The sequence below is a fragment of the Balaenoptera acutorostrata genome, chromosome 5 (assembly GCF_949987535.1).
Source record: "Balaenoptera acutorostrata chromosome 5, mBalAcu1.1, whole genome shotgun sequence".
Lineage (NCBI taxonomy): Eukaryota > Metazoa > Chordata > Mammalia > Artiodactyla > Balaenopteridae > Balaenoptera > Balaenoptera acutorostrata.
In genome coordinates this window covers 127,633,983-127,653,814 of record NC_080068.1, presented here as the reverse complement: position 1 = coordinate 127,653,814, position 19,832 = coordinate 127,633,983, and the positions used below count along the sequence as shown (strand labels likewise).

General features: G+C 33.5%; 1 protein-coding gene across 4 annotated transcripts in view; it reads right to left on the bottom strand.

Moving 5' to 3' along the window:
- Positions 1–19,832, bottom strand: part of FAT4 (FAT atypical cadherin 4) — a 171,669-nt gene that overhangs the window by 12,469 nt on the left and 139,368 nt on the right. For 3 of the 4 annotated variants that reach the window (XM_057546733.1, XM_057546734.1, XM_057546732.1), the window contains 4 exons: positions 15,211–15,315; positions 10,775–11,082; positions 4,358–4,443; positions 2,966–3,145 (listed from right to left, as the gene is read on the bottom strand). In XM_057546733.1, the coding sequence (XP_057402716.1) occupies positions 2,966–3,145; positions 4,358–4,443; positions 10,775–11,082; positions 15,211–15,315 (679 nt within the window). The other variant, XM_057546735.1, reaches the window with a different exon arrangement.

Genomic DNA, 19,832 nt, shown 5'->3' with positions numbered 1-19,832 from the left:
CTCTTGGGGTCACATGTTTATCTGAATACCCATCTCCTCCACCAGACAACTCATGCACCTAATGTTTATTGAATGGCTACTACCTGCCAAGCGCAGTTCTAAGCATGGAGATAAAGTGATGAAAAAAAATCCATGTGTTCATGGAATATTTCTTTTTCCTTGTGGGGGACACAGACAAAAAACAAAAAAATTAGATAATTGTGTAGTATGTTAGAAAGAAGGAAGTTCTATGGGAAAATTAAGGCAGAGAAAGAGGATTGGGAGTTTTGAGGGGATTGCTGGATCTCTAGGTTAGGCAGTGAAGGAAGGATCTGTTTTCGTAAAGTCCTAAACAAAGGGAGAGAGAGCAAAGTATATCTGATAGAAGATCATTCCAGGGAGAGGAAAGAGCCGAGTGAGGAAGTCCTGAAGTGAAAGTGTCCTTCGCATGTTTGAGGAACATCAAGTGGCCAATATTGTCAGAACAGCATGAACAAGGAGAAGAGTAGGTAGATAATGGTGAGGAAGTAAATGGTGTGGAAAGAACTATCTCAGAAATGGCTGGGACTTGGGCTTCCCTGGTGGCGCAGTGGTTAAGAATCTGCCTGCCAATGCAGGGGACATGGGTTCGAGCCCTGGTCCGGGAAGATCCCACATGCCGCAGAGCAACTAAGCCCATGCACCACAACTACTGAGCCTGCGCTCTAGAGCCCACAAGCCACAACTACTGAAGCCCACACACCTAGAGCCTATGCTCCGCAACAAGAGAAGCCACCGCAATGAGAAGTCCACGCACCACAATGAAGAGTAGCCCCTGCTCGCCTCAACTAGAGAAAGCCCACGTGCAGCAATGAAGACTCAATGCAGCCAAAAATAAATAAATAAATAAATAAAAGAAATGGCTGGGACATGACCTAAGGACCTCCACGTTTGCCACCCATGCTGGATGTCTGCTGAACACTCTAAATTAAAACCACTGAATAGTTGCTAAGTTGCAAAAAGGAAAGAATAATGCTGAGAACTGGACTTTTTCTGGACTAAGGAAAACATACCTTTCCCCAGTAACAAATGAGGTGTGCTCCATAACCCAATCACATGTATAGAATAATTTTACCCTCCAGCCCAAATTCTGCATTAATTTCCCTCTTTTCCCTATAAAAAACCCCTGCCCATTTTCTTCTGGTGGGACATTACTTTGGTTTCTCCTGGAATCTGTGATCCCTGAGTTGCAATTCTAAGACCCCAAATAAACTGCCTTTATGCCTCTTTACAGTTCCTGGTCCATTTGGTTGACAAGAGGGAGGTCAGCCTTATAAGTCAGGGTAAGAACTGACCTCTGTTTTTATTTTATTTATTTTTTCTTTTAAAAAAATTTTTATTTTATATTAGAGTATAGTTGATTAACAATGTTGTGTTAGTTTCAAGTGTACAGCAAAGTGATTCAGTTATACATATACATGTATCTATTCTTTTTCAAATTCATTTCCCGTTTAGGTTATTACAGAGTATTGAGCAGAGTTCCCTGTGCTACAATAGGTCCTTGTTGGTTATCTATTTTAAATATAGCAGATTGACATGACTTCTGTTTGTTGGTGGATTGAATGTGGTTTGTCAGAAAGAAAGGAGTCAAAGGTGGTCTACAAATTGTGGCTGACCAGGTGGGTAGACTGAGTTATTATTACATGAGATGGGAAAATCTGGAAGGAGTGGGTTTGGGAGAAGTCAGGAAGGAAGGCCACAAGTTCAGTTTCAAACTTAAGTTTGAAATACTTGTTAGAAGTACACGCAGGATATTCCGTATGCTGTTGGATATGAGGGTCTAAAGTTCAGAGGAGAGGTCAAGTTTAAGATAAACATTTCAAAGTCATCAGCTTTAGCGATAGTACTTAAAAGCAAGGACTATAAAAAATGACTTAAAAAATGAATATAGATACAAAAGAGAAGAGGTTAAGGAGATGAGAAGAAGAATCGGAGTAGAAAACCGGGGGCGTGCCGTGTGCTGGTGGACAAACTAATAACGTTGTTCTCAATGTTGCTGAAGTTCAAATAAGATGAGACTTGACCATTGATTTTAGCAACACAGTGGTTATTGATCACTTGACAAAGACAGAACAATGTGAAAATGGGATTAACCAAGTTTAAAATAAAAGGGGGGGGGGGAGAGAAATAGCAGCCTGAACTGAAATGAGAAAAGAAACACTTTAGAAAGCTGGAGTACTGTTTTAAGAAGGTTTGGGGGGATGGAGTATATCACATAAAAAGGGGTTGGTCTTCGTGGGAAGAAGAACAGTTCATTCAATGATAGGATACAGGGTAGACTCTAGGCTGCATGGGCAGATGTGGAGGAATGAGCTTTGGGGAGTTTTGTTTCGATTGCCCCAATTTTCTGAGCAAGTTAGGAAGCAAATTCATTAGCTGGGAAAAGGATTCAGGAGATGATGTTTGAGGTTTATGGAAAGAACAGGCATGAAATAGTTACTGAGGAAGTGAAAAGTGACTAAACTAGGGGAATATAATATATTGCCAGGCAATAATTATGGCTGCACTAGAGGCTAACAATCAGGGATTTAAAGAGACTATGAACCCCTCAAGAGCAAGGATCTGCTGTGTCCGTTTAGTTGAGCCTAGGGCCAGGCCAAGGGAATACGTACATTTATATGTAAAACTATTTAATTTCAAATAGTTTTTGTACATATTATTGCTAACACTTATATATTACTATGTGCCAGGTTCCTTTCTATGTGATTTACTTACTTAACTCATATATTCTTCACAACTATGTAAGGTAAAAGGTATATACATACATATATGCACACATCCATTTGTTTTTTCCCAAATATCACAGCTATAAGTAAAAAATTAAAATTCAAAATAATACATTTGGTATTTTTAGGGCTTTGGGCACAAGAATTTCATCTTTTGATGCTCAATCATCATACACTTTTGGTGTCTTTCTTTAAAATGGTGAGAAATAAGGTTGCCATACTGATCTAGGATGCCTTGCGCTGCCAGAGCTTGGCTTGGTTCCAGAGGCCTTCCATTGACGGCAAACTCCATTATACACCCGACAAAATCGTGGCTTTCTACGTGTCCTCTCCTCTGAAGGATTGGTTCTAGCAATCTGATACCTCCAACTGTGACTCGATTTGGCTGAACGTCAAGAGTCCTGCATAAGAAAGGAAAGATACGTGTATTAATACCAATGAAATAGATTTCAGTACAATGTTTAGCTTAAGAAGAGGTGACTAGGGACTTCACTGGTGGTCCAGTGGTAAAGAATCCACCTTCCAGTGCAGGGGACATGGGTTCAATCCCGGGTCGGGGAACTAAGATCCCTCATGCCGCAGGGCAAGTAAGCCCCGTGCCACAACTACTGAGCCCACGCGCGCCTCAACTACAGAGCCCGCGTGCTACAAACTACAGAGCCCACGTGCTCTGGAGCCCGCTTGCCACAACTAGAGAGAAGCCTGTGCGCCACAGCGAAGAGTCTGCTCGCCACAACGAAAGATCCCGCGTGCCTCAACTAAGACCTAATGCAGCCAAAAAAATAATAAACAAACAAACAAATAAATAACAGAAGAGGTGACTATAACTTTTTCTGGCATGTATTAAAGCATGGTATATTTGAATGGGAAACATTACCTATGGATGCATGCCCTCTAAATAGATACCTACAGGATTGTTAGATTTTCAGCGTATGAAAAATAACAAAACTAATGGAAATAATATGTTCAGTTAGTCACATGAGATGTACATAACAATGTTGAGTCTTAGAGAAGGAGCATACTATCGGAAAGAAAATAAAATGCAGTACAAGTGACAACTCTAATATTAATGTCAGATTACATTTTTCCTTCACTACAGAGATGATAAGGAATGCCAATAAGTTGATTAAAGCAAATGAATGAGGTGTCACTATTTCTTTTTCTCTGTTTGTTACTATTTCTAACAAAATCACTTATGTTTTAGGTGAGGTAATGTATTTCACCTTCAGGTGCTATTGAAGAATATCTGCCAATCATTGTCACATACAACTTTCAGAAAATACATTTAAAAGAGGTGGGATCCTTATCCTAACCTTCTTGCAGGACCCAGGTCACGTGCAACTATTTCATGAAGCTTCTCAAAGAGGATAGGCTATGTTCATCTTCCCTTTCTCTAACTTTATCCTCATCTGTACCACTTCATTTTTACACCCTTTTTACACATTTTGTAGACTAATTATTAACTGTTTATTTTACAGTATGAAAATACCTTCGGAGAAGACAAAATATCTTAAACTTTTATATAATACTGAGCATAATAAAATGATTGTTAAGGTATAATTTCATTTTGAATGTCAAGTAATAATAAAGATCAAACTAAAAATTTTACTTACCAGTCATCTGAAACTGCCACATTACTGACAGTACAGTACCCTGGTTCTTGGTTCTCAGAACAAGAGTCCACAGTTAAGGAAGCTGCCTATAAAGCAAAAGAAAGAAATGTTCAGTTTGGATTCTACTGACCCTGTTGTCCTTTTCAGCCAACACTACCCAGGACTTGTTTCTATATGGACATGATTTTAAAGTTGAAATACATTTTTGATATAGTATATTATAATATTATATAATTATAATACATGCTCAAATTAGGGGTACATATTTCTTTGATATATCTAAAGCTAAAATTGTGAAATTATTGCATGTAAGAAGTGGGAGGGTACTTTTAAAAATCTCCAGCCCCTTTGTTTTATAGATGAAAGAATAAAAATGTTATTAATGTCTCTTAGGATATCATACATTAAGTCTGGGACAGCTTCCTGGGATTACAATCTTAAGAAAAATGTTTATCCAACTATCCAACTATTCCAACAAATAAAAAAAAATTAGATTCCTAATTTTCAAAAGTCTATTTCCAATAATATTTCAGTCATATTCACAAAAAGATTTTGGAAGTATAATATAAATACTGTTACTGCAAACTATGAAGATCATAATACTTGTATAAAAGATAAAGTTTGAGATAATTTAAACAAGTTGATTAGATTCTCTTTTCATTTATAAGAATCATTGTTTATAAATGGCATATTACAGCATATTTATGTATAACCTGAATGCATTATTATATATTGCTATACAGTAGAAACTCACCAATAATATTTAAACCACAACTAACAGTAATTATTTTTGTATCCTAAGGGGTGCATATTCCCCTGAGACAAAAGCCTTCTGTTTAGTAGGACAGATTAACACTCCATTTGATCAATAAACAAAGTCATCAAGTCAGGGTCACCAGGACCAAGAATATGATGAAGTCAGGGCTCTCTATATTGGGCAATGGCCATTGGGGATGGCTGTGGTCCAGTTTAAGACCATGGCTGTTGCATAACCAAGTTACTCTATGCTCTACAAGGCTGTAATTATGCCCCCCCCTTTGTTTCCCAAACTGCAGTGAAATTCCGCAAAACTTTGGATATCTTAATTGGTGAGATTATAAAGTTGATATTCAGAATGTGGTATTTCAGAACACGGCCAGTAATTCATAGGAAGAGGCCTAACCCCGAATCCAGAAACACAGAAGGACTAAGGGTTTCTCCTAATGCAGAAAATCAAAGGTTCTACCTAAATTTACTTGAATACCACAGGACAAGACTAATCCAACTTTGTCCACTTGTACAGCAGAAAAATAAATACTATGAAAGCATTTATAAGAATAATTGTCTTGAGGACAATTGTCTTCCCACTTACCAGGTTGAAGGAAAAAAATTAACGCTATTAAGTCTAATGTGGTTTAGAACTTGGTAGGATCCAGTAATTGTGAAGTCCCTTTAGAGTGTGATCAGTCTTTGGGGGATAATTGCACAGTCTCTTCTATTGCCATACCCCCTCCTTCATTTTTCCTGATCTTCTCCAATTTAGTATCAGAGTTTATGGGCAGGGGAGTGGGGCTCATGAGATCTCATGGTGCCTGGAAAATTCTTTCAGAAGCTCAGGGGCCACTGCTGGGTAGAACTGCCATCCTATGATTTTCAACCTAGACTGGCCCAGCAATATATGTTTTTTGTTTACATATTTGGGTTCCATGTAAAATTTTGAGAAAAGGGCTGTTCTGCTAAAAAAAAAAAAAAAAAAAAAAAAAAAAAAATTAAAAACCTCTGACCCAAAACACCTTTGAGGCCATCTGCACTGGAATGTGAATTAAAGGCTTAGATTGGTGTCCTGTGACACATCAAGGCATTTTTATGGGTATCATGACATTTGTTTCTAGGTTTTGTTCCTGAGAATTGGGCTGCCCAAACCTTTTAGTCATGTCCAATTTTGTCATCATCGTGTAGATGTGGATAAAATCTTTTCATCATGGTCAATATGTTCTTTACAAATGTAGCAATTTCTCATTGAAAACTGCCTTCCTGCGGGAACATAATAGATTTCATGGTTCCCCAATGAAGAGGGAAGGTGCTAACTAGCCGCGTGGCTCCAAGTACATCATTATAGTAACTGCTTCCCTTTAAGGAATAAAGAGCTGGTATTACAGCCTTAAAATTCCCTTTTAGTACCAATAAAAAGACATTTTCACACTTGTTCTGGGAATAAAGTTTCTTCAGTAACAACAAAAAAAGAAGAGAGAGAATAATTGTCATTTGATGTTAATTTTAATGAAAGCAAAGCAAATGTAGGAAACACAGCACAGGGCAGTTAAGCAAGTTAACATTACCTTTGACTTAAATGCAAAAGTATCAGGTTTTCTATCTTCTTTCATTATGTATGGAAATGATTGGTTTCCTTAATATCACCTTTTTATTGACATTGCATATGACTTTAAGGGATTGTCCATAAAAGTATATATTTAGGATTTGTAAAAGTATATCTTAAATATCTCACATTTCAGAAATAATAAATAGGGCCAATTTATACTTACTGTGCCTCAAATATTAGTGTCTAAACTATTTAAAAATATTTCTATAAGTTAATTATTCTAACTGATTATAAACTCCATACCACAAACTCTCATAAGCCATGTAATTTTTTTTTACCACCTTCTCAAAGAAATTATAATAAATACTAACATTTTTAGGGAACATTTACCTTCCAATTCTATATCAAGACTTTCATGTCCTATTTAGTTAACTCTTTCAGGAGTTAATTTTTTCCAGTGATCTATAAAATTGAGGGACATTCAATCTCAAAAGAGGTATTAGGTTTCCATAATACAGTGTATGTTTATGTTGACTATTAATTTAAGCACAATTCCTTTCAATTTACTTCTAAAACAAAATGTTAACACATCTTTATGTATACTATGTAAGCTATCCATCCATTCTAGAGATCCTTAAAGTTATTACAAGCTAGAGAGTATCACATGGATATTTATGAATGCTTTAATTAGGGAAAAAACCTTGCATAATGGTATCATATTTTCATGAATGTTAATACTTAATATATTTTTTCTTATTTTCTAAAAGCTTAGTGATACAACTCAAAGGAAAAAATACCTGAGGGAAAGTTTTATTTGAATAATAGCTCATTCAATTTAATCTTCAGAGTTAAATGTACCTTCTTTTACTGTTGAATTTTTCTACCACTACCACTGTAAATTGAGATATTTTTATCCTGTCTATGCAATGATTCAAAGCTGAGAAGTTAATGATTTTGCCAGTTTCCAAAAAAATCCTTTTGAACCATAGAAAACAACAGATTCAAAATCCAGTAGGGCCTTATTTTGGATGTTTTCTGAAATAGGGAGAGATTTTTCCTCTGACTGAAGTAATAATGACAAGGGCATTTTTTCCACATTTAGGATTATTCAAAACCTCATGACTATGGTGACATATTACAAATGAACTGAAATAACTTCTTTCTCTTTCCCTTTGGGCATATTTCATGGTGCCTCTTTCTCTGTTCTCCCTCTTGCTCCCAAGCCCTTCTTTGATAAAATCAAATGTTCATGAAGTTTAAGGGGACCTTAGAGGTCACCACGCAAAATCCTCTATTCTATATAAGAGCCCATTGACAACATCTTAGCAATATGGTTACCTTACGTATGCTTGGAGGGTTGCGGTGAGTGGTATCTACCAACCCCATTAGGTTTCCCTTTCAGTATTAGAAAATCATTATGGCTAACATAAGCACCAATCTACATATATACACCAGACTCCACGTTTGTCCTAATTTAGTCAGATTCAATATGACTGGGTACATCAATAATCAGGGACACTGGAATTTTCTAAATCCCTATTCTCCTAGAGATCGTCCTCTAAGCACACTGGTTTCATATTATGTTGGTGTAAAAAATCTCAGGCAGAACTGAGTGTAGTTACCTATTACTAATCTGAAAAATTATTTCCAAGATGTATTTGTTATACCTCTATTAAATTTATTAAGCACCTTTTCATACAAAATGTATGCAATTTTAGATATAATTTATATTACTATTTGTGATAATGCTAAAAATGTGGAGATATTATCTTCACATTTTGATTTTCTGTCCAATTAACAAAGCCATCTGAATTACTATCAAATCAGACCTCCAATGAGTGCTTTTCAATAGATTTTTTAAATAGATTATTTTTAGAATCTAAATGATCTTAATTATAATTATTGTTACTAAATTTTATTTTTGTTTCATTCTCATTTTCAAAATGTTGGGGTAATTTTATAAACACTTTATTAATTAAACGTATTAGAAAAAAGTTATAGCTACAGATATTAACACCAAGTTCAGAAGGAAATGGAAGACAATATAGAATTAAAATAATTCATAAATTTGTACTCCTTTTTCTGTTTTCTCACCTCTCATTATATTCAAATAGCATACATCTAATAATCTAGTAGGGTTCTGAAAGCAATACAATGGATGTGGTGAATGTACCTGATGAAATATCTGAACAGCTAACCTTGACCATGCTGACAAAATCATTTGGTCACTTTAGGGTTAATCACTATTCTCTTTTTTTCCATAATTGCAAATAGTTCTGTATTTTAAAGCTGTTTAGATCTTCTTTAATGTAATAAATTAGAGTGGAGGAGAGAAAAGCCATTGTATCTGATGCCAATTCAACATAGATTTATAGTATTCCTGGAAGCAAATGGAGAATTTTGTCCTTTGATAAAGACAACTTGTTATTCATATTTGTCAGAAAAAAAATTAATGTTATAAGGTAGCTTCTGTCTTATAGCTTTATGAAGTTGGTAATTATAGAGCGCACAAAATTTTGCTTTTAAAGTTAATTATGGATCACAAAAAAAGCTAGCAAAAACATGGTAAAAACATTTTCAATATCGTTTCTGCAAGTTGCTTACATGTAGTACAACAATAAAAAGTATTCCTGAAGTTTAGTGGCAAAAATACTTCTCTCATATGATTCATTTCATCCATCTCAGAACTATATAATTACCATATTTTTCATATTTTTCTAGCTTGTCATAGAGCCAAGAGGTAAAATTATAATCATTTAGATCCCAGTTTCTTCATTTAAAAAAATTTCAGAGTATTTATTTTGTTCTTTTGGCTAATTTTTCTTTTAATAGTTGGTTTAATACTTTAACCATTCTATTCCATTTTTAGGGTGAAATAAAAATTTTAAAGAGCAGTTATGGTTTTAAAAGGTCAGCGTTAAAATCCAAAAATATTTAAAAATAGTTTGTGTTACAAATTACTTTTTCCAAAATCTTTGATTGTTGTTGAAGACGGGGGGAACTATGGAGAGAGAGTTGGAATAAAAAAATGAATAAATAAATAAATCCTTCCATTCTATTATTCTGTGTCAAATGTTTTCAAACATTAACTTGGAAAAGATATGACGCATTTCCCTTTATAAAGAAAAATACTTGTTTAATGAACACAAGTGCTAAATATGTACCCTGCTTGTTATGAGAGCCATATAATGAAATGGAATATAATATGGAAATCTTGGATATTACTGAGTTATAATTTTGAGAATACTTTAATAGTCAAAAACCAATATTTCATCCTAACACAATTTCATGTCATAGACCTCACAGATGACAGTATACTGAAGTGCTGGTATAATAAGGATTATTACCTACTATATGGAAATCTGTGTTAAGTATCATCTTTTACCAGTAATTTATTTGTAGAAAAGTTTTCCCTGTTTGTTTTCAAGTCGTTTCTTCAATTTGGTCAAGGATACTTAGAAAAGCAACGGAGCCATTTTAAATACTGTTCTGACACAACCTTAAAAATGTGTTCAAGGGCTTCCCTGGTGGCGCAGTGGTTGAGAGTCTGCCTGCCAATGCAGGGGACACGGGTTCGAGCCCTGGTCTGGGAAGATCCCACATGCCGCGGAGCAACTGGGCCCGTGAGCCACAATTACTGAGCCTGCGTGTCTGGAGCCTGTGCTCCTCAACAAGAGAGGCCGCGATAGTGAGAGGCCCGCGCACCGCGATGAAGAGTGGCCTGCACTTGCCACAACTAGAGAGAAAGCCCTCGCAAAGAAACGAAGACCCAACACAGCCATAAATAAATAAATAAATAAATAAAATTAAAAAAAAAAAAAAAATGTGTTCAATATAAGAAATGTATAAAATGGAATGTTTTTGCACTAGGGTATTTTCTTTCCTTTGTTCCCTTTTTGTTTTTGAGGTGAGTTGTTTTTGAGACAAACAACGCTGTCATGAGCAAAAGAAGAATGTTACCCATTTGCTGCTGTAGTTCATAACAAAATTGGACAAATAATGAATACATATAACTGAGCTCAATTTGCACCACAATTCATGCTTTAACTTTTCAAGTTTCCAGCCTGATTGACTGGATATTCAATAAAACAAGTTTTAATGTGGAATGAATATCTTACCATTCCTGCCCTCCGGGCAATCACAGTATGAAAATGTCCATCTGACACCTTCTTCATGGTGGTGAGTTTATAGGTACCACTGCCTAAGTTATAAGAGAACCTTAGTCTTTCTTCAGCAATTTCAAGGGCCAAAAACTCAGCCCGGTCCCCTGTCTGGTTGTCATAGTTGTAAAGCAATAAAGCATGACTTTTAATAGTTGCAAATTTGACATAAATATAGTTGTTATTGGGGTCCAAGCTGGGAAATTCCATGTATGATAACTCCTCAAATCCATAACTGTTCAGCTCGCAGTGTTTTCCAAAGACACCTGTAAATGAGAAAATTGACAAACTGACACATCACGTTCAAGTAAAGTTTTATTAAATGACTTTGATTAAAATATTTTTAAGTTACAATAATGTCACGTTTTAAACAACTTTTTATTACTCTCCAAAGAATACTGTCTAAATTTATTTGAAATAGAAAAAAAAGTGATGATCTCTAAAGCATATAAGAAATGATAAACTGGTGTAATTATTTTTCTTTGGCCAATATGGAAACATACCTAACTATGCCTCATTTTAAAAAATTAGAATTAGTAGAATGGAGTAGGTCTTAAGAGGTTTCTTTTCTGGAAAGCTTTCAACGTGAGTTTGTCAATCTTTTCGAAGTTTAATATGCTGTAATTTTCAACCAAGTTATTTCCTTCATAATAAACAATTCCTGAAAACAATTTTAATTCAATTAAGGATGGTAAATTTTGTTTTGACCTAAAAAAATCAGTCCCTGTGCTTGTGGTATTTTTAAGTCACAAAATTAAGGAAAGGAATATACTGCCTTTAGCGAAGAAAATAACTGTCTTAAGTTTTCATCTCTTTCTTGTTTTATACCCTCTTTGGGTATGATTTACAGCAGCTACTTTGAAACTGCTTTCTGTTTTTCTGAAATCTAGCATTCCCACTTGTTTGTGCTGGTTCTTTTTCAAACTTGAAAAGTGAGTTTTACTGATGTTACAATTCTATGCCAAAATTCTTTTCCCACAAATATTAGTAGGCTGTAGCAAATAATCAGAAAATTAACCCATGCCAACACATCATAATTCTTATTAACTTGCAAAGGTTTCATTCCTTCATTTTGGCTGTACATCTCATGTAAATGCATTAAATTTAGATGCAGGGAATTGTTCTGCTAGAAGAAACCAATGTCATCATTTTACAGAATACTTAAAACTTGTCCAATGTCATAGAACCATGGGAGACAGAGCCAAAATTTGAGGCCAGATCTACTGATTGTCTAGTTGTTTTGACTACACCACATTTTATATCCAAATGTTCTTTAAATTAAAATGGCCTAGAATTTCCTTGTGTCATTTATCTTTCCTTTTTCTGTAAAGTCTTAGATAATATTCATTATAAATGAGTAGGAAATCTATATGATTTCTTTTTAATCATTAAATAAAGTTAACAAAAAGATAAAGAAATTATAGGAATTATATGTATTATATATCATATATATTATATACAGCATATGTTTATATATCATAAATATATCTATCATATAGTATTTATATTTTATATAAAACTTATATTTATATATAATAAATTTTCAAGTTTATATTAAACATATTTTATTATATATATTATTTATATATGCAGAAAGAGTAATCAAAGTTAAATAGAAAGGAAAAATAAAGCATACAAATGAAACACATTATTAGAGAGAAAGTTTTACTGTGTGTTCCCTCAGGTCTCTTATGATTAAATTTTAATAAATCTATGAAAATATATTTAAAATTTGAATATAACTATATGTAGAAAGTATATACTGGAAATATGTTCTACATTTTATTTAAATTGACACTGTACTTTCAAAAATGATAATATTTTTATAGAATATATTATCTTTCTAAGGGTTTTTGTTATTGTTTCTAGAGAAATATAAATTTTTGTCTTTGAAAAAATTTTAATGAGGATTTCAAAACTGTCTTCCAAATAGAATGCCATGAAATAAATCTACATAAAGGTTAAAAGAAATTATTTAAATTACTTTAATAAGAAATATTTTGTGTGTGTGTATGAAGTTATACATATATATAAAGTTATAGCTATATAGGTTCTTCTTTATAAAGTCTTAAGCACTTTATGTTTTTTATAAAACATAAGCTGAAAAATATCTAAAAATTAAAAAAAAAATTAGTCCAAAACAGCAAATCTTTCACTGATGAGAAGGGAAATGGTGTAAAAGTTTTTCCAACTTCAGAATTATAGCTAAGATGTTCTGTTATAGGATGCATGTGTAACTACCTCCAGCTATTTGCCTGAGGCATTCCATCTGCCATTTTTTTGTATGTTTCACCCACATTCAATTTGTAAAGGACAATACTTTTTCCTTTTAATTCTATCTCTCTTTTCTCATATCTGTATTGTTTCAAGGTTTTTTGTTCTGTTTTGTTTTCTTTTTAAGGCTTCTGTTCCCAACTAACAATGTCTAAGTTTAAATAATGTTTTTTTGCCTTTGCCACTGGAAAGAATAGGGGGGTAAATGCGCTCCGCCGGCTACATGTGATCTGTCTCTATTTTAATTTATGTTATTGTGCTAGTCCCCCACCCCTGAGGATCTCTGGTATGGTGAGGAGAAGGTTTATTTGGACACCAAAACACTTCCATCCAACAGGCAATCACTGTTGTATCACCTACAATGCTGCAACAATTTGCTCTTATTTGTTATCAATTATCTATCTTAAATCCTCATATGTACAAATGGAATGCAAAAGAATCTCTAAAAATGTAAAAACTTTTGGTTCATTCACTTGAAAATAATTTTTCCACTTTCCACTCCAATCCCCTTATCTTTCCTTCCAAAACACAAGTTAAAACCATGAAACTTGATTGTGGTTATCGGTCGAAAGCAGCACCCTTTATTTAAAATGGATAACCAAGGACCTACTGTATAGCACAGGGAACTCTGCTCAATATAATGTAACAACCTAAATGGGAAAGGAATTTGAAAAAAGAGTAGATACATGTATATGTATAACTGAATCACTTTGCTGTACACCTGAAACTAACACCACATTGTTAATCAACTATACTCCAATATAAAATAAAAAGTTAAAAAAAACAGAGATAATTGAAAGAAAGACGTTTTAGGAGATCTAACATTGTGGTTATTTCGACCTTGATCTACCTTTTACTGCTTCGAGGGTATTGTTGGTGAGAATCTGAAGAAGTTTTAAAAAAGAGAGGTACTGTGAATATCATCCTGGACTGAAAATAAAATTGTGTTTTAGTCAATATATCATTTTGGGGTTGTTTTGTTTTGTTTTCTCTGTTTGACTGTAGACAAAGCCCTCAATTTCTGGGCCTCAGAACCATTGCTAAAATACAAGGCTCACAATTAGATATTTTTACATTCTGTTTTTCTTTATCATTCTTTTGATATTGTGCTTTAGAAAAACAAAACTAGATAGTCATAGAATTACTTGAAAATGAATTAATGTTACATTTACTGGTTACTAGAAACCTGAAATTCTTTTTAAGTTCTATTCTCTACTATACATTGAGATTCACTTTTCAGGTCCATGTAGCACTGTAATAAATATATTCAAGGAAAGACTAGAAAAAAATCCTTCTCCTCTCTTGCTTATGGAGAATGACAGAGTCTCTAACTACTGCAGGGCCTCTGGAGATGAATACTATATGGTGGAGTAAAGCAGCTTTTAAATAAATGGAATAATCACCAACCTATGAAACAAACCAAGTTAAAATAAAAGCTTCCTGCAAAGCTGTTCTCATAGTTCTTGGCTGTCCCAGTGTAGGGTAACATTTGGGTGAGACCTGGAAGGAATCTTTTAATTCATTCCACTATGATGAATAAATATGCATGCATATGAAAAAATTCTTTTAACAATTTTCTTCCTTAACAGAACACATCATTCTGAATTTTGATTATTTTAATTTTGACACTATCTACAAAGCCTATATGAAAACTGCATGTCAAGTTACCAAATCCTTCTAACTGAAGTGGTTGAATTAATGCAAAAAAACAAAAGTAAAGAAGCAAAAGCAAAGCAAAACAAAACAAAAACGCTTTGACTAGTCTTAAAGATTTTAGTAGAAAGTGATGTCAAACAGCTCTTAAAGGATTTTTCATTTGATAGGTTCTAGGCTAAAAAAAGGCATACACAAGTTTTTGAGAGGAAATGTCCTGAGGAGACAACATCAAATTTAATTATCTTTGGTTGATTATTTTCTAGTAATGATCAAAACAATATATTCAATGGAATTTCTATAATTAACTTAGAAAATATTAAGCCTTTGAGATTTTATTTTGCTAAAATCTCTTGTGTAAAATGACTAACATTTTCTTAGTCACTCCAAGATACAATAAAACAAAATTGCTAAACTGTGCACCAAAATAGATTGATATTTTATATCAACCGCTAAGTTTTACTCACCAAATGGACAATGGCAGTAGTATGACTCCACACCACTTTGACAGGAACCACCATTAAAGCAGGGGTTGCATTCACAGTAATTGACTGGAGATTCACACATTTTCCCTGAAAAGCATCAAACTCATTAAAAAAATCCTTACATAAATATATTAACACCATTACTGCATGACCATATGTAATAGTCTATCCTGAGAGAGCCTATCTTTGGAGAAAAGAAATACAAGAACATTTTACTTGACATGAGGACATAGGAATATTATATCCGAGTTCAAAGTCTTGTTCAGTTGTCCTATTGTAAAGATGTGCATTATAATATTTAGGAAATAATTTACATAATCATCTTGGAAGGAACTACTGTTTTCAGGGAAATCACAAATGGTGAACATATTTAAATGTTTTCACTGAATTTATTTTCTCTTGTCGATGCCAATTTTTTCATGTATTATAACTGGAGAGTGGAAACTTCTGCAGTATAATTTTCACCATCGAGATTTCCTTAACTCAGATTTCTCAAAGGTAATAATGAATCTCATTTAGCTTATTGCCAGATTACAATCCTTTCACTCTCAAGAAATATTCCTTAACTTTGACTTACCTGTTGTAAAGTAGAATAAGAAACAAAAAGACACGTCAAACACATTTTCAAATACTTATGAAAATTTATTCTTGACTATAGATTATGTATGCTCTGTCTTTCTTCTAAACCAATAATACCTACCCTGCCTATATTTCAGTGTATAAAGACTTCTCATACATCATCTTGCTAATTGAATCTGTTAATATTGACTGAGTGCCTATTATGGGCCAGGCATGCTAGAAGATGAAGGTCTAACAGTTAAAAAGCAGACAAGTGTCTTTACATGGTGTCTCCACTTTAGTGGGGGAAATTGATCCACACAACAGGAAACATATTTCACAGATGGCGGAGAAGAAGCCTTTGGAGGGTAATCTCTTGCCTAAGAAATTATAAAACTATGGTACAGGCCATTGTAACTCTGTTCCCATATCCAGGTTTCAGACAGCTATAATTGAATAATTAATCACTTAGTAGGCAAAACTTAGGGTATAAGGCCAGTCCCATCTGTGTTTTGTTATCGTTGTGATGTTCTGTGGTTTTTATGCAAATGTAACTTTGTTCTAATATCACTGTTCTATAATAAATATTGTAATAATTTAACATATTTGTTAGAATAGTTTTTAGTTTTCTAATTTGAGGAAATAATGATATTTCTTAATTTCCTGAGAAATTAAGACATTTCTTAGAGTTCTTAAGTTCCATTCATTGACAGGAGGGAGAGTTTATTTCTGTAAAGCTATTACCTACTTCCCAGCATGAGTGCACTAATGCTTTTTTTCAATGTCTCATGAAAGGGCGTAAGTTTTATCTGCACAACTAGACAATGTTGTGCATAGATAACCCATTTCATCATAATAATTATGCTTGAAACACAGTCAAAGTTTTTGTTTAATTTAGTTCTGCTTTTGTGGCTTGATTTTGTAGCCACTCTTGCTGGTTTGTTTGAAATTATAAGTGTGAGTCAGATCTCATGACACTGCTAACTGAACATGATTCTCTACATCATAGGGTCATAAACACAAAATTTTTTCCTTTATAAATAAAATTGGGAATCTCCTTACAAGGCAAAACAGTACAATTTCAGAATACCTTTCTATTCTAAGGGGAAATAATGAAAATAAACAAGTTAACAATCTAGAAGCACAGAAATTAAGTTTTAAGTACTTTAGCAATGAGTCATACTGGAGAAACAGGCAGGACAAATTTATTCTAAGCCCATACAAACTATCACACCAGAGAGATGCTGTGTCATAGAGAGCTCTCTTCTCTGGTGTTTTCTAACTGGATTTGTGACAGATTGTTCTAGAGAAGTGTACTTTTTTCCCCTTAATACAATACTGATACCGCTCAATAGAGAATGAAATAAGACCTATTGACTATACTATTGATTATTTACCTAGTATCAGGAAAGTCACATCCCAGTCCTTCCATTTTTTCCGCTGTAAGATTATGCATAATTTTCACATGTGCCGTTGTACTAAGTAAGGTTTTATTTTCTTCTTTTCCTTTCTTTTTTTGAAAATTTCTTTTAGAGTTGTGTTAAAAGTAGCATGCATTAAGGATATAGACTAATATTCTTTACAGGTATGGTCAGTATAACCTTCATGTTGTGAACACATATATGTAGGTTACAAAATCACAAACTTCACTTCTTGAGGACTGGAAATGGGGAACAAAGGCTAGTCAGTTTAGCGGGTGTGGTCATGTACACTTACTCAACTTTTTGGACATATGTGCTCTCCAAGAACAATGTATGACTATAAAAACCCAAATCATTGATCCTGTAAATCTCCACTCTCTACTTTTTTGAATCTCGTTGGAAAAGACCACCTTGAGTCTTGGTTTCTACAGCAATAACAACAAAGAAATTTAGGGTTTTTTAAAAATAATTATATAAAATGGTTATTTTATTTACCCCTTACAAGATAAGATTTTAACACAGACATCTGAATTTAATTCAAATACAAACTATGAGCTATTTCAGTTAGTCCAAAGCAAGAGGTGGAAAGAAATCCAAAAATAAATACGACTTACTCATGTGTTAAAACATACACTGACTACATAAATAGAAGCAGCTACAAACTGAGAAAATATTAGTTTGAGAAAGAACGTCTTTTAAGGATAAAGAAAATTCAATCTTTCATTTGACATTCTATTTTAAGCCTGAGTTTTATCTTCATATTTGTCAAAAATTTAAGAAATGAATTTTCTAGGGGTTACGCAACTGAATTTATTGTTGAGTTTGGGTAAAATAGTCTTATTTGTTGTTGTTAGAGTATGTAAATTATTTACCATTCAAAATTTTAGTTTGAGTACTCCATTTGTTGAGTAATATTTTTATTTTACAATTAGTAAATTTCAAAGAGGTTGCCGTACTAGATTCCAAGATACAGTTTGAAAACTCAATGTTGCAATTTAAGTTATTATTAAAAGAACATTTTTTCTTACATGTGAGGGAAAGATGTCATAATTTTACTTAGAATCAAAAAGCCTTTAAATGCGTATTTCTAGGGTTTGGAAAGTTTATGCTCTATTACCCAGTTAGAAGTCAGCAACAAATTCTGTATTGTTCTGCATTAACATCTATGTTAATGGTATAATGATTATCAGAGAATGCAGCAGTTTGAATTACTCTAACATGCTTCTGCTACAAACAATCTGATGTGTTGGAGCACCGTGAAACAAAATTTTGCATCATTAACTTAATTAATACTGCAAGTCAATTAACAATATTTGTCAGTGCCTTGAGGCTTGGAAGTATGCTGATAGGGCTTGCACAGAGAAAGGCATTTATGTCTCCTGAACTCAAGGAGCCTTTTTCTATTAAGATATGTTAACTGTCAGAGCAGCTGTTTAGAGGAATAAAGTGATCTCATTGCTTTGACATTCATCAGTTAATGGTGTTGATATACATTATTTATTACAGATAGAAAGAGATGTGCTTTTGGAAGTGTAAGCTCCTAGCACATGGAGAATGGGAATTGTTGAAGATGAAAGTGAATGCATAATAGGAGGCCAAGGTAAATCCAGACTTTTCAAGATTACAGTTTAAACTTACAGGAGAAATTTAGCATGTGTCTTCATGTTCTGGGGCAGAAGGTGTGATGAAGTGTTGAACATAAATCGAATCTGATGTGATCATCTATAATCTTTTCGACAAGGATATATATTCAAGTTTCACTCATTGCAATAGCACATTTTAATGTTAAGTTAGGTATAATTGTGCTAAATTTATTCTTGCCAGTTAAATTCAGCCACCCTATGGGGATATGATGATTTCTGATATCCCATAGTTTGTGTAGGCTTCAATTTAATATCTTAGATCATATATATGTTAGATCACTACAAGTAATACTTTTGAATCTCTTGTGTTTTTATACAGAGGAGAAGGAAGACCATGTGGAACTAACAAAGTTCATTTGATATCTAAATTGATTATTTTATTAGCAAATATAATTCCATAATACATACACGCTATATATTCTGAATGTTTATGCTTATAGGCTTTTTTATTATTTTAATAGAAAGTAGCTGTTTTTTGCATGCTATGTAAATGAAAGGCCACTATGAAGATAGCTCATCTAAATATCCTGATCAATTAGCATTATGGTTTTTCACATGGAAACAAAGCAAAAATATCATGCTTAAATAAGGGTTGCTAGTAATAAAACCAAAAAGAAAAAAAAAAAAAAACGGTCTTACCTTCGTATTTTAAAACACACACAAATACGATCTCAATGAGACTACAAATGATTATATATAACGATACACATAATAGCTACGATAAGCTTACAAATACACGCTTATTTTCCACAGAAATATGAAGTTTTAAGCTACTAGAACCTGTTATTAATGCTTCAATAAGTTAATGTATCATTTGAGGCAAACTGTGTAATTCCACTCTTGGAAATAAAATTTGTTTATATTCTTTGGTTTCCTGGTCACATGATCATTGACAACATTAATATATGACTGCTGAGATTTTAAAAGAATGACTCTTAGTTACAACTCCCATCTTCGTGGAAGCAAATGTTTGCCAAGTTTC